At 36.0% G+C, this 16,197-nt stretch overlaps 1 protein-coding gene across 2 annotated transcripts in view; it reads right to left on the reverse strand.

Moving 5' to 3' along the window:
* Positions 1–6,775: 6,775 nt before the first annotated feature.
* The window catches only part of LOC149078166 (cAMP-dependent protein kinase regulatory subunit-like), a 31,432-nt gene continuing 22,010 nt past the window's right edge, over positions 6,776–16,197 (reverse strand). For both annotated transcript variants that reach the window (XM_089241757.1, XM_089241756.1), the window contains 5 exons: positions 14,405–14,465; positions 12,767–12,888; positions 11,606–11,687; positions 11,309–11,507; positions 6,776–8,910 (listed from right to left, as the gene is read on the reverse strand). In XM_089241757.1, the coding sequence (XP_089097883.1) occupies positions 11,335–11,507; positions 11,606–11,687; positions 12,767–12,888; positions 14,405–14,465 (438 nt within the window). In that variant the 3' untranslated portion in view covers positions 6,776–8,910; positions 11,309–11,334. The remainder of the gene's footprint in view (positions 8,911–11,308; positions 11,508–11,605; positions 11,688–12,766; positions 12,889–14,404; positions 14,466–16,197) is intronic.

Consider the following 16,197-nt stretch of genomic DNA (forward strand, 5'->3'; position numbering starts at 1 on the left):
ACCCCTGCTGCAGGACGTGGGTGCGATAAATGAATCAATCGTCTTCTTCACTAGACCAGTACGTCCTATAGATATTTTATCTAGGAAATAATGAGTCCCGTATATACCGGGTGACTCGAAACGTTACGCCGTCCGCCAATAGCATTTGTTTTTGCCTTGTAGCATTTGCCGCGAATTCCCAATGGCATTAACAATTTTAAGGGAATTAAAATTAATTTAATACTCTAGAATACACTTTACGACTTTCATTTTTAAAAATATTGTTGATACTTTCGAAATCAGAAGTGCCTTATATGCATGGGCGGTGATACGGAGGGGGGGGGGGCGTGAGGGGGTATTGCCCCCCCTCCCCCAGCATCAAATGATAAGTCGACTGATCTAATGTATATATGTATAGATGAATCAACATCATCATCATCATCCATCCTGCCCCCCCCCCCAGACTTCCAAGTCTATTTCCGCCTATGCTTATATGGTGATGACGAAGCTCGGGTATAAAAAACAAAATTCTTCATTCAGCTTTGCTCCTTATAAACAAAGCTTATACACTGGCCTGGAAGATCAAACTTCCAGTTCACTAATTTTTTAAAGACCCAAGGAGACATCCGAAACAAAGGAAAAAACCCTCTACACACTAGCAAACGACAGGGAAGATCGTAAAAAGTGATTTTTTCCACACTCCACTCTATAGTAATGTGCTGCCATCTAACCTCGAATTTAAAAGTGACTCATGTGGTGATGAGGAAGCTAAAAAATAAAAAAAACTATATTCTTTATTCTGCTTAGTTCCTTATGAACAAGGCTCATAAACTGAACTGAGGATTTAAACTAAAAGTTCGGTTATTTTATTTGAGCATAAGGAAACGTCCAAAACGAGGAACCTCTTAATGAGCAGACGACAGACGGTTTGTTTCGTTCCCTACAAGCTAAGCTCACAAACAGAACTGGCAGTTCAAACTTCCAGTTCAGTAATTTTTTCAGGATACAAGGAGACGTCCAAAACAAGGAACCTGGAGGGAAGCAGACGACAGAGATTCTGAGGCTTGATTTATATATCATGTGACCATACGTCCAGTATTTCCCGGGACAGTCCCAGTATTTTCTGTATTTTTGGCCGGCCCGAATTTTTGGCAAAAGTGTCCCGGTTTTTCCCGTATTTTACACGAAGTCTACTTGAATTTTTATTCCTTATTGAAGTCAAAGATTGAAATTATTTTTCAACTCATAAATTATATTGTGATAATTACAATTATACATGAGAATATTAATCTGCCACATTTGTCTTGGCGAACGTTTTGTTTTTCGTGGAATTCATTTTAATCCACTGCAATTTGTAGTAATGCTTCATTTCCCGCCATTGTGATTTTTCCGTAATTTCAACAATATTTGGCAAACTTTTTTCGGATTTGGCGTCATTTTTGGCAATAATTGGCCGTGTCCCGTATTTGGAATCCCAATTTCCCGTATTTCTCTCGAGGAAATAGGGTCACTTTATTTGTACTACTGTTGGTGCTGCCATCCAATCTCGAAATTTCAGGCGACTCAGGCGATGATGACAAAAGAGGGAGAGGGAGAGGGAGAGAGAGAGAGAGAGAGAGAGAGAGATTCTTTGTTATTTTTTAGCATAAAATGTTTTTGAGACGAAAATTTCGGTAACAAAATTCGTACATTAGCAACAATCGATTTTATGAAGAAAAAATAATTATTTTTTTCCACAAAAGAAGTCGGACAATATAGATGATCGAACAAATAAATGAAAATCCGGATAAATGTGGTCTTCGGATATAGGGTTACCAGATTCAAAACTGAAAAATGAGGCCGCCTGGTGCGAACCTTAGGCAATGCCGTCTTAACGTATGCCTCTCCCACCCCGGGCAGTGTCCGAAGGGCCTCAGGAGAAGAGGTGCTACAGAAAAACGAGACGAGTATTTCGAGTATTTTTCAGGTAGGGCCTCCAAAAAATCTCATAGCTCGGGGAGCCCCATGATGATCTTAAGACGATCCTGTCTGTCAGCCTCACCCATGTAGGGATCATGGAATTACATTATTTGATTCCTTTGCTTCTATCAATTTACATTAATTAAACAAAAACAGCAACAAAAAATTCGAAAAATGATCAAAGTTATCGAATTGCAACGTATATTTGATAAAGCGCTTCAAAAGTATGACAAAAATTTGTCTGTCTGTTTAATATGGTTCGAGCCACGATGAAGTAAGTGACAGCAGGTGGACAACGCTAATTATTATTAATAATTTATGAATTTTGTAAAATTAATTTAAATGCCTTTCCCTCTCAATGGATCGTGTCTGCAAGGAGAAACCATTGAATCTTAAAATGGCCATAATATTATCAATAGGCAGGGTCGCAACTAGCGTGGGGGAGGGGGGGGAGCAGGTGGAACTGGTGCCCCGGGAGCATCACAAAAGGGGGCGCAAATTTAATCTATCCTTCAACATTACGAGGGGCTGCCCCTAAATGAGTGGTTGCCCCTGCTAACCAAGTATCCAGTTGCGGCCCCCTGCGAATAGGTATTTTATTTCTGATGAATCACCGTTACATTGGGTATTTTTTCTTTTAGATACAAATTCTCAAGTTTGCAATTTATATACATTTCTCTGGTAGCATTTCTTTTACTTCTATAGATCAAATTACACAGTTGATCCACTAATGACACACAAAAATCATGTCTTTATACTGTAGAACTTCGTTTACTGCATGGGCCCATCTGGGCACTTCTGACACCGGGGTGTCAAGTAACAATTAGATCTGGTTCCGATTTTCAAGAGTAAATATGCAAATAGCTAGGTAAAGTAGTGCTTCTCTCAGCTTTGTATGTGGGCGTATGATAATGTTAAGACAGCCCTGGGCGTACTTTATGAAAATTGTGAAAAGCTAATCGATAAACTCAGCAATAATGTGAAGTCTAGTTTGCAATGTTATTAGTTTCTCATCTTTTGTGCCATCCTTATGATAACGATCTTCAACTATACAATCAAGTGTTCTTAAAATTTAAAATTTTAGGATCTTCTATCGGATAATCGATATTGAAAAATTTTACATTTAAAAAAATACCATTTGATATCTTCTTTTTATGGTGCCCCTTCTGTACTGATGCCCTAAGCATGTGCTTATTTTGCTTAATGGTTAATCCGGCCCTGACACTCATGGAGGAAATAATTCACTCGTAGATAAATAATGAATTTTTTTCTCCATACCTGACACTGGTGCAAGCATATGAGTTACCAAGAGAGTGGCCGGGTGAGAGAGGAACTAAGTCCTTCAAAAGAATGACCAAAATATAGAGTGAAAGCATGTGAGTGACCACAACAGTGATTTATAGACAAAAGCTTATCTACAGGTGTCTGTGTGGGGACAAATGTGAATATAGCCCAGGTTAGCGAATTTGGAAGGCAGAAAATGAAAAATCTGAAGAATGCAAGAAAATTACACAAATAAAATGTCAAAATCCGTATAGCTTACAGGCGGAAAAAACCATAAATCTGCCTCTGCATATACTCAGCGTAAGATCCAGTAAATTCAACTTAAATTTAATTGAATGTGTGGGCGATTCAATATGCAGGGTGATTCCATAGTTTCCCCTGCCGCATTTTAAGGCGCGTATACATTAGCGCGCGGATCATGCAATGAAAGCATTCACAATTGGTTGTTTAGTAATTTGTACGGTGTTTTGACAAAGCCTCCTAGATACGTCTCTAAGTCTCTCTAGGCGGCTTTGGTTTTGAACGATTCTTGAGCTGTTTTCACTGGGCAAACCTGGAATCGGTTTTTTCCACGAACACAAAGGAAAGAAAGGAACATAAAGGAAGTTTGTGTACCCACGAGCGGATCAGGACCACTGCAGGGAGGCGTGCGTTGCGAGATCGGCGCGCTAATTGGTTCCTTCAGCATAGGATGTCCATGTAAAAAGTTTAAGAACTATTCAACCCCTTGCAACATGAATGACATATCTGAGTTCTACATATTTGGATACTTTTTTTAACTGGAAGTGCAGTCTGGAAGTAGAATTCAAAAATCGGAGGAAAGTTGGGAAAGAACCGCATAAAATAGTAAAAGCATTGTCTGTTGGTTTTTGCTGTTCTTTCTGAACATTGCATTTAGAAACATGGAATTTTTTTTTGGTTGGCATCAGGAGAGACAAGGTACCAACGTTCTAATTGGGGTTTTGAGGAAAGGATGTCCGTATAAAGTTATTTTATTTCAATAACTATACACCCCCTTGCAACACGAATGACGTATCTGAGTTTTACATGTTATTTTGATGCTTTTTCTAATTGGAACTATGCCTCTGGGATCAATGGTTCGCCATTGAAATATGGCAAGGGGAATTATGGACCCCCCCCCCCCCAATTTTTAACAACCCTACTGAAGAAGAACTTGACGAGAACGAAAACCTGAATAAATGATTTTCTTTTCAATGAATAACCGAACACTTGAATATATTTTGAACAATTTTTTTTAATTCAAATTCTAACGTTTTTGGATCTCTTTCTCTGGCCAATATATATATAATTCTTTCTCACAATATTTCAATGCACAATTCCAATAAACTTTTTCATAGAATTTCATACTCACTGAATCACATGAGAGCTAAATTTATGTATTTAATTTTTTAAACTGCATAACAGTAGTGAAATAAGAATTTTCAAAAGCGTGGGACAAAAAAGTTGAATTTCACGTTTCACTCATCAGATTTTGCTTGCTGCGGCGCCGATTTTCACAAGCGTGGCAGATTGTTGAACGTTCGAATGCAGAGCTGTATTTCGAAGGGGCTAAGTAAGCTACAGCCCAGAGTGGAAAGTTCAGGGGGGGGGGGCAAGAAATGAGGAATGACCGGTCAAGAAAATTCAAATGAGAGTAGGGTAGCGAAACCATAACTAAGCTTCAGCATAGAGGGAGAGGGGCCTAAATAGAGGGGATCAGGTCAGTGAGTGACCAAAAGAGTTATCCAGAGAGTGTGCCAGCATGTGATTAACTAAAAGAGTAACTTCTAGAGCGAGAAACTTGGCCAGTGTATGACCAAAAGAGTGAAAGCATGTGAGTGACCAAAAAGAAGTGATCTTGAGAGCAATAAACTAGGTAAGTGAGCAACCAAAAGAGTGATCTAGTGAGCAAGGAATTTAAGCCAGCATGTGCCTTCAGGGCATGGGGAGTGTGCAAGGGCGTAGCGAGGGGGAGGGACTTGGGGGGTCTGGTCCCCCCCGAAATGTGAGAAAATGACCGAAAAAAGGGAAAAAGATGGCCAAATCTATTGTTCTATCACATGAAATTTCTGGCTACGCCCCTGGGAGTGTGCACGCTTGGAGTGACCTAAAAGAAGAGGAAACATCATTGAGCAACCAACAGTGTGTGCAAGCATGAGTGAGCTAAAAAGAGGAAACATATCACTGAGGAACCAAAAGAGAATGCAAAATGGTCAGTGAGCAACTAAAAGAGCAACAAAGCAAATTTCCACAATATTTAGACTTCATTACGAAGTGAGCTTCACAAAACCTTGGGCTTGTCATTGCCGAAATAAAAGAGGCTTTCATAGAAGTAAGATACCTGGCACTGCAGACAACATGTTAACAAGAGGGAGTTTTTTCTCATTTGTTGAACACTGGGCTGAAGCTACTTCTGCATGAACTGATTCATTCACTCAATCCGGAATGGGTTCAGCGTTCTTTACTTCGAATAAAACGAAGCTCTGTTGTATCATTAAGCAAAACTGAATCCAGAAAATTGACAAATCATCCGTACATAAGTGGGAGTGAAAATATCAAAAGAAAAATTCTGTCTTTAAACATACAATGCAAGCAAATTTTGTGAAAACAAAACATTTGAAAGCATAAATTTACAAAGAAACTGCAGCCCCAATAACAAATATAGAACTTCAAAGAGAAAAAGATCGACAGATAAAACCTTTTTCAAGTTATTTTTAACAATTTAATGGTCGATAGCTTCATGCGATTCTCACAATATCGTTTATCTACACACACAAATACGCACATTATTGCACAATTAATCCAAAAAATAAAGTTCAATATACATCTTCAGTGTGATTTTAAATAATTTTTTCCTTCTTCGCTTTAAATATGTATATATTCATAACAATATAATGAGCATACAGGTCAATGGTGGCACATTATAAAAAACATTGGGGAGGAAATTACAGGAATAGGCACAAAACACGGCGAAAAGAGTTCTTACATTTTTTGTTGCTGTTATTGTTAGTATTGAAAAAGAGAAGCTAGAAATTATCTAGGTGTAAGGATGGCACTTTCTCATGCACGTATGGCATTCTGGGAGGAAAACTCAGAGATAGTTTCGTTTTAGATAAACGCTAGTAATCATTAACTTGTTCTGTTGTCAGTATAATGCAGCTCACAAGCAAAGGGTCAACAGGTGTCATAATCAAAAAATTATGATAAAATTTAAGTACATTCACCTCACTTAGTAACAAAATATCAGCTATTAGCTGCGGAATGCTCAAAAAATTATTAATACCTACTCATTAAGTCTTGCACTTCTTTGGACGATATATATAAAAACACTTTTTTCTCTTTTCTCCAGCTTTCCCCCTCCCCCCAGAAACTTGTTTCCCTGTTTTGCCTCTTTCTCTGTCAATGTGGTACCTAATTTTGTGTTGTTTGAATGACGTCGCTGTAGGACTTTAGGGTTGTGAGATTTTTAATTTCATTCTTGGCATCCAATGGCATAAAAATATTAATGCTTGCAATTTTTTTCTGAGTGGTTGGCTCATAATAATTTCACCGGATATTTTTGTGCATAGTTAAATGAGTAGAATTAATTGTAATTTTTTCAGAACTTTTTGAAGATGACACCTTTGGATCCTTTCCTTGTCCGTGAATTGTTGCAATACCAATAGACCAGGGTTGTTCAAACTTTTTGGGAGAAAAGCTGCCAAAGTGACATTATAACCTATCATGGGTCACTTGAGTGGCCTCGTAATAGGTCACAGCAAGGCCTGTTTCTCATAAGGGTCAGGTTTAATGCCCACCATTCTCAACACACATTGTAATTATGTTGTTGGATCTGAGATCTATATTTGCATCGAGCGTCACAGATCGAGCATGCCTTCAGTAAGATTGAAGTTGTATGTAGCCCAAAAACAACAAAAATTTAACCATTATTATACACTGTTGGAATACGAAATACTATATTGTAAACTTGGTCATATGTCAATTAGTAATAACTACCACAAAAACAAGGTTTGAACCATCATCTTCTACAATGATGGATTGGATATCATGAGCAAAGACAGGGTCTGAATCATCCAAAACAGTGTGAACTAAATTTATCAGCCACAAATGTCAACACGAACCTCTACATGTCTCGTATCGTTTGCCTAGCTGGCTATTGTGCGGTGATACAATGGGTAGAAATATAGTAGAACCACTATGAAGGGTCATCTTCTCATGGGACCAATTTTTTGTGTCTAACAGTGAAACTTCAGATTACGAGTAACTGAGTTACTCATAATCATTCTGAAAATATTGTAAACTTCAATACAAAATAAGCGTAAAACAAGGATATAAAATAAATCCGCCTGCCCTTTACCTTTGAAAAGAATTGTGGTTGGCAAGATGGTAGTGGAACGAATCATTTGAGTTTTCATTATTTCTAATTGGGAAGTTTGATTCGCTACATGAGTGTTTTGGATTACAAACAAACTCACAGAGCAAATTATGTTTGCATCATAAAACTGAAGTTTCACTGTAGATTGATCTGCTTGTATTAAGGGACCCATCTGGTTTTCCGAGGAATGGTGAGTGACCCTCTGAGAGAGGTTTCACTGTATTTCTTAATTCAAATCATAAAGCACAAAATATTTAAACCTGTACATCAGTTCGAGTACTACATTACTTTGCAAAAGAATTCAACATACACAAACATTCAACGTCTGCATGTGAATAAGCATCAAGTGTGGCACAGTTTACATGCAAGTGCCATGAAAAAAAATCTATGGACTGTTTCAGTTACAGGAAACTGATCAACAAGAAATACATAATTTGTGCACGATTTCTGTTCATAATCATGTGAAACAGGATGCACAAAACTGGTTAAATGCGCACCAAATTAATGTTAGGGACATAGTGTATCGGATAAATAAATCATTAGAAGTGAATAAAAAATTGAAAAGGGGGGAAAAAATTCAGTAACATGTGGCTAAGTGGTGCTAAGTAAGATACATCAAAGTTACACTGAATTTAACGATTTATAATTCATAAAGATACACATCACAATAACTGACATGCAGTTGTCGAAGATAGTCTTAACGAGAGCTAAGCTCTTGGGATATTTCCAATTTCATTCATTTTTATATAACATTTTTTTATACATATAATATCCAATCTTTTAGCACAATGAATTTCATACATGTACAATAAAAATAACTTGTTTCCATAAATTGTCACTTTTATCAATTAAACCTAATGACTAGCTACGATAACACAAACAATAAAAAGGTTTGCCAAAAACATTTTTTTAGCATATTTTGAATTAAAATTATTTCATGATCATCACAAAGCTAAAAAAATATCAAGTGTCGCAAAAATTAAAAACAAAATCGAGAGAATATATATCAATTTTAAAAAAATGCAAAACATTCAAAGGAAGAGAAAGAAAAAAAAATCAAAAACATAAAGCTTAGAAATTCTAGGATTACCATAACATACAAGTAAAAATTATTAGTACAAGGAAAAAGGAAGAACTGCATTTTTTCTTCTTTTTTTTTAAGGAACTCGTACCTTTCATTCTCATTGCACTCTGCAATCAGCACTGAAAGAGTAGAAGAAAGAAAAATCCAAGGAGGGGGAAAAAACCACTCGGACAGTACCGATACCTCAGTACATCGCAGTTTTGTGACTTTCGACAGAATTTTGAAAACACTAAAATGAAAAAAAAAAGGAATTGATTATTTGGTTATCAATAACAATCATTTTCATGAGCAATATATGCCTACTCTATTTATCTAACTATTAGACAACTTCACATGCAAGACAACCTTCACAAGTGGATACAAGATATTCGAATAAAGGGGGGGGGGGCACAGAGAGTTCAATAGATAGCAAATGAGGGGGATGTAACTAACTTCATTACTAGAGCACAGAAGTTCGAGCAAAATGCCATAAATGCCTCTTTTTACGTATTTAACTTCTTTTTGTAAAAATGCCTTTTTTGAACTTTTCCCTGCTATAAATGCTCATTTTAACACATTTTTAAGTTTATTAGTGAATTTCAGAAGCCATAATCTGCAAAACTTGGATATTTTGAGCATTGAAAACAAAATACAGTAAAACCTTGATAAGTTGTCACCTCAAGTTATCGAAAAATTATGACGGCTTATACAAATACAAATACAAATACAAATACAAATACAACGCCACAACAGGCAAATTGCCCAACGAGGTGGCTGACTTAAGAACATCATGGATCCCCGAGCCCCTACCTACTACTGCTACACCATACATGCACCCCCCCCCCCCTCGGAACCCCCCAATGAATCGGTACATGCGGGAATGTGCGTGTACGTGCAGTGCAACCTGACGTAAAGTTTGTTTCTGTGTAATGCTTGTTATGTGTAGTGCTATCATCTGCCCCCAGCTTTTTTTTACTAACTATGAGTGAAGTGTTATGGTTGAATGATTTACTGTTGTAGGACTGTTGCTCTCTGTGGCGAGACTTTTTAACGGGGAGATCGGCTCGCATTTGCGCCTTGAAGTTGGGAACCACAGAAAACCAACTTCAGCCGACCACCACTGTGGGGTTCGAACCCGGATCCTCGCATCACGAGTCCGGCATTATAACCACTCGACCACCACAGCGGCAGTTAATCGGAGTTCCGTCAGTTTTAATGTGCAATGTTATGAAAATCGTATAAATTTAAAGTAATATGACATTTATTAAAGTATTAATCAAAATAATATTAATAAAATTTATAGATTGGGAAGAAAAAATAATAGCAATTTTTTATCTCTTATTACTTAAATTATTGTGGTGAAATGTACTGTACACTTTGATTTAAACTAGTAATTTTTAATTTATAGACTAACAGAGCAACTGTTTGAATAAATAGCTTTTCTTCATAACAGAACTCTCTCTATTGCACATTCATTTTACATATACATCAAATTTAATTTTAGTGTTTGAATTCTTCATCAGTAGTTCATGATGCAACTACAAAGTAATCTCGAACACTTTTGACTTGGCGGAGCAGCCCTGGGCAGGGAAAAGTAAACAGAACACCTCAACTTGGGAAAGAATGTCTAATTTTTTTCAACTAAGATATTTTGTTTAAATTTCAAGCCCTAAATTAGTAAAGTCCATGCTTTCTATGATTATTTATTATCTGTGCCTGTTGCACTTTGACTTTAACTTGATTAATTTGATTCTTCGATTTACATAATTTTTGATTTGCTTGCACTATATGTAATCTTTGACATATCAATAAATTTTGGTTTTGCCGGAGATGGCCCCCCTCCCAGGGGGGCGAAGGGCTTAAGTTGCTTCTTGCGACAGAGCTTGGGTGTCTTGCGGTTTGCCCAGTTTCTCCAATGGAGCCCAGGCAGAAATGAGATCTAGCTTGAACAGTCCCCAGCGTTCCAAAAACCTTATTCGGCAAATGAACTTCCCCAGCGTAACTTTCGTTACTTAAACTGTTCCGTTTGGGTATATAGGATTTTATGGTGACTTTTAAGCATATGGCAATGCTAACAAGCTCTTTTTTTTTAATGGGAGCCATAAAAATAGTCTGTTGTTCTTTCTCAAACTTTTTCATAGTGACGACTTAACCGAAATTAGCGATGAATAAATGAGGGTTTAATAACATTGTGGTCTATGAAAGCTGGAAGGGTCTGAAGAGAAATGATGACTTAACCGGAGTGACGACTTATCAGGGTGACGACTTAACGAGGTTTTACTGTAATTGCTCTTTTTAAAATTTTCGAACTCTCGGTATGGATTACCATCAGAAAGTAACCCCCCTCCACTTTCAGGCCCATTTAAACGCAAATAAATGATCTGAGAGATAGGCGAACTTGGTGTTGCCAACTTTGCTTTGACTGGATAGTGTTAGTCATGAATGATTTTGTTTCAGATGAATGTAGCCCATATTAGAAAAGCAAAGAAAAATGAGAAATTTGCTTCCCTACATGCTTAATGTCTTGCTCAGGCATTAAACTGCATTAAATATAAATAGCTTGCCGATGACTGTCCCAAGACGTCATCAGTTGACGTCGTGGCTGCAAATAACTCAAATAATAATAGATAGCCAGAACTATCACAAACCTGCATGAATCAAGCTGCCTTGACATCTAAACTGATAAAGAGATGAGGCTGTTGTAGTGTGTCATGTTGCGTTTCAAGACATCAGCACATGGGCCCAAGATCCTCTCAAATCTTGCCCGATCCAACTTCACACATTTCAAAGGTCCTTTGGCCTTGACTGTAGCGGCTCTTGGCCTGTCCAAAAGCAATGCTATCTCACCTGTGAGAAGGAATATTATTTCTTTTCAAGTAATGAAAATATAGAAAAAGGTATGAAAAAATATGAAGTAATAAATTTTTCAGGAAAATCTCACTCACCAAAATAATCTGAAGGTCCCAGAGTGCTCACTTCTACTTGTGCTTCTCCTTCAGCTCGTCGTTGGAGAACACTTGCAGTACCCTGAAAGACCAAATACAGATGTAAGTAAAAGGTATTGCAGAACACGAAAGCATTGACCTTAAATTTTTCAAATTAACTTGTTAAAAAGTACATATACACGTTTTAAACAATTAGTTAATTGACATTTAAATGTACCATAATAAAATTGCTTTTTATATACAATGGAACTTCGATTAACAACTGATTTGGTTTACAAATGTTGATATACAAGCAAACATTTTCTGCAAATTTTGACTCAATAAATGAGTGGTAATTCAAATTACGAGCAAAGACTGCATTTTGTTTCATGTTATCATAACTGAACTCCCTTTCGCTCGCACATGTACTGTGAGATTATGCATAATCTTCAGCAAACAGACCTTACCCTCCAAGAGTTTTTAAAAAGCCATTTTCTGAATGTGCAGTGCCTCAAGATCAATAAAGCCTGAAATGGGGGGTCACCAAGAGAACCCTCAATTCTGCTCAGAGAAAATTATGGACTGATTGCATTATTGAATGTGACTTTGAGGGATTGGCTCAAGAACAGAAGTCAGTATTTGGTGAAAAGATTGTGTCTTTAGAGAAAATGTTGGATTGGAGGGAAATGAGGATGACAATTCAAAAACTGTAGTCAAGTCATGGCTTCCACCAAACTGATTTCATTGTGTGTAATAGCAAAAGCTTATGGATGGGATCTCGTCTGAGGAGGAGGAAGAGAAATGTGGAATCCCTCACTTTAAATGAGACTGGAGATGTGTAAAATTGGGAAAACAGAGCAAATTTTGCAGAAAAGAAAAACTGCCCAAGAAATGAATGTCAAATGACAATGCAAAATCCTGAAAAGAAGACAAAAGCAAGTGTCATTACATTGGTTCTTTTTCGAAGTTGCACAAAAAGAAAAATATTGTGGTGAGCCAGCAGATGAGTCTAAAACAAGTTCTCCTCCTTCTTGTTGTTTAGAGTGGGTAAATTTATGAAATTTGTATCAAATGTTTAATTTAGGGGTTTTTTTTTGCATTATATAATTTTTTTCTAGTAAATTGCATTACTGATTAAATGTCATTTTTAATTTGCTAATGGAACAAAATTAGCAGTTATACCTCCTCAATTATGAAAAAGTCATCACCAGGCTGGCCTTGCTCAACTATAACATCACCGTCATTGAACTGTACCGTTTCCAAAGCATCAGCTACTGTCAATCTTTCCCATTTGTCTAAACTTTCTAGAACAAGAAATGTTCAGAAACAAAAAAATGTGAGTTCACTTGTGAAAGTACTGCATAAAAACAAATACAATGAAACTTTGCCAAACATGAAAAAAATATAGTTAGAGGGATTATCATTATATCGAGAGGCATCAGTTTAATATTCATTTACAGATGATTACAAACAAGACTAGGGAAAATGTCATTATAAAGGGATTTATTGTTGCATCAAGTATTGTTGTAGTGAAGTTTCACTGTGTTTTGCATGTTTACCAAATTCCTAATAGCAAGAAAATTGAGTTCAAATTAAAGTAAATTTGGAGGAAAAAACACAGTAAAACATGGTATTTGAAGAAGCTACAACTGACATCAATATTTAACAGCGTAAAAAAGATGTAGCTGGGCAATTGCTAGATAGCAACATTTATTGGAACAAAGAATAGCCCTAATCAAGCATAAAACAATATCTGTTGAGAAAATATTATTGGCTTATACCACATGACCAGATTCACCTTGCCTCACATCTTTTGCAAGATATTGAAGCTTTTTCCTAAGGATTTGGTGAATCTGGGTTCCTTTGTTTTGAAACTTGAACTATAAAAGCAAATCCTTAACATGGGAAGCAATGTAAAAAAACCAATGTCATAAAAAGGTAAAAAATAAAATAAAAACATAATCACGAATTGATATATTGAGTCATGAGAGCGTCAATTTTGTACTCCCAAAATGAAACAGTCTAACTAGAAGTATAGTATAATGATTTAAAATTAATATGGCGATTGGGATTGTCCATTTAGTGGCTTTATTTAGTTCATCCAGTTGTTCTTTACTATCGTCATTTATGTTATTATTCCCATTTCTGAATATGAGTTGCCACTGTATTCTTGTCTTGTAATGTATCGCCAGTGGAAAGGTTCTGTCTGTAGTTCCAAGAGACAACGATCAAGATTTGAATCTAGTACATGGAAGTAAATATCCAAGGCTTACTCTGCCTGTCCTTTCTCTTACTGGTGTGGCAGTGAGTAGTAAGGATCTGATTTATCTACATTCTTTAACATTTCTCCACCCTGCTCCATTATCATGCAAGCAATGGCTCACACAAAAAATTTCAAGTGAAAGTATCAAAATAAAATAAGCAATTAACAATTGTTTCTGAAATCTGATGAATTTTGTCAGGTAAATGCACAATTAACACACTACCCAAAATACCTTTTAAATAATCTAAAATCGGTCTAGAAATGGCAATGTACAGGTGATTTTCAATTTCATAACACACACAATAGATACCCATGAGATCAAGTCATTCTGGAAAATCACTTGTTATACAAAATAAATTTTTAATAAATCTTCAAAAGTGAAACTTCTTATTCAAGCCTATTTCATACCTATGCTTGAGCTTCTTTTTCAAAGCAAATAATTATCGTGAAATGGTAAACTTGAAACCAAAAAAAATTATTCAGGACAAATAAAATTCCATCCTACAATAGTCAACAAAGTTATAAACATGATGGCACAAAAATGTTATTGAATTTACCTAATATAGACACTTTACTCAAGAATTCTTCATACATTTTTCGCTTTCTTATTGTACTTCCCTATGTTCAAATAAAAAATAAACATACCATTTTAAAAGTGATTCTGCATAAAACTGAAATTAGAATCAAGATTTGTAATCTTGTTAGGATGACATGATACAACACAATAACAAATTCAAAATAATTATCAATTTAAAAAAAAAATTCCTTTCATAATCTAAAATGCTCACTCCATGAATAGAACTAAAATGTTAGTTTTATTTTGATTACATTTTGTTTCAATTACTAAAACACATTATTAACATCAAGTTTATTTGTAAATTGGTCATTTGATCATTTTTGTTGCACCATGGTCATTTTATGCACGTGTGCTGATGAAACCAGAACTTACAGTTTATTGCCAATTCTGAACAGTTTTTCCTTTTATGTCCCATAACCCAGCGGTTGAGTGGGGGACCAAAGCAGAAATGATGTTCTATATGGCTGTCTTCGCTGCATCTTTCTTCCACAAGTGAAAGTAATGCCTGTGTTCAAAAAGATTCTTATGAGGATAAAGGTTTTTTAATGAAATCGAATATCCTTTGGTACAGTTGACAAATACCTTATCAACCTGAGCTAGCAGAACCTGTTTAATCTTTAAACTGTGTAAATACGGGTGTTGCCTTGAAGTGACGACAGACTGAGGGATGATATTAGGCACCAAGAGAAATGAAAATTGCCATAGAACATGGTATCACAAACCATGTTTAGTCAGTGATAATCACAAAAATACTTATGAAGGGTGTGACATCAAGTGAGACAAAAAGGCCAATAATAATAGAAAAAAACATTTATTTGACAGCATGATTACAACACAGCCTGTGGTGCACAAAAACCATTTACTTGACTGCATAATTACAGCCTGTGCAGCACAGTTCATAAGTATTTTTGGGATTTTCACCGACTAAACACGATTTGCAATGCCAGGTTCTATGGCAATTTTTTTTCCTCTTGATTATCACCCTACTGAGTTTGTTTCCACTTCAAGCCCACACCCTGTATAGATGTAACTTTCTATACACAGAAGATAAATGTTTCTCTTTTCCCACCAAATCAACAAAAAATTTTTTTTTTTTTTTTTTAATAACGTGATCTTCACGTATTCCCAAGGGATCAGCACGATCCGTCCAGGGAATTTGTTAGTGTTAGTAGACATCCATGCCCGAACCGGGATTCGAACCCAGACCTGCGCAGTGAGAAGCTCGTTCCCTAACCACTCGACTGACAGGCGGCTTGTGCTGCCCATTTGAGCTGCTCATTCTCTATGAACAACAGGACCACCAAGGGTTAAACACTGGTATAAATTTCGGTTATGTAAAGCAAGTGGTCTACTTGTAACTTTGATTTTGTGACTGGAATAAACATAGCGACAGTTTTTTTCTTCTTTCCCTCAATAATAATGAAATGTTTCGAAAAATGAATTAAGAAAATGATTATTTGCCTGTCCTTCAAGTTAGATAACTAAGATTTTTTTACACATGAAAAATCAAATTTTGAAGTACATTATATAAGGCAAAACTATATAAAATATTTTTAATATTTAATTAATATGATAAACAGGATGTAAATAAATATGATAAACAGGATGTAAATAAATATGATAAACAGGATGTAAATAAATATGATAAACAGGATGTAAATAAATATGATAAACAGGATGTAAATAAATATGATAAACAGGATGTAAATAAATATGATAAACAGTAAAAAAATTCAATTTACAATCAATTTGCTAAAAACAATTATGGTTTCA

Source organism: Pholcus phalangioides, unplaced genomic scaffold (genome assembly GCF_987345545.1).
Source record: "Pholcus phalangioides strain wild (caught in Gottingen) unplaced genomic scaffold, Ppha-v1.0 ptg000014l_1, whole genome shotgun sequence".
Lineage (NCBI taxonomy): Eukaryota > Metazoa > Arthropoda > Arachnida > Araneae > Pholcidae > Pholcus > Pholcus phalangioides.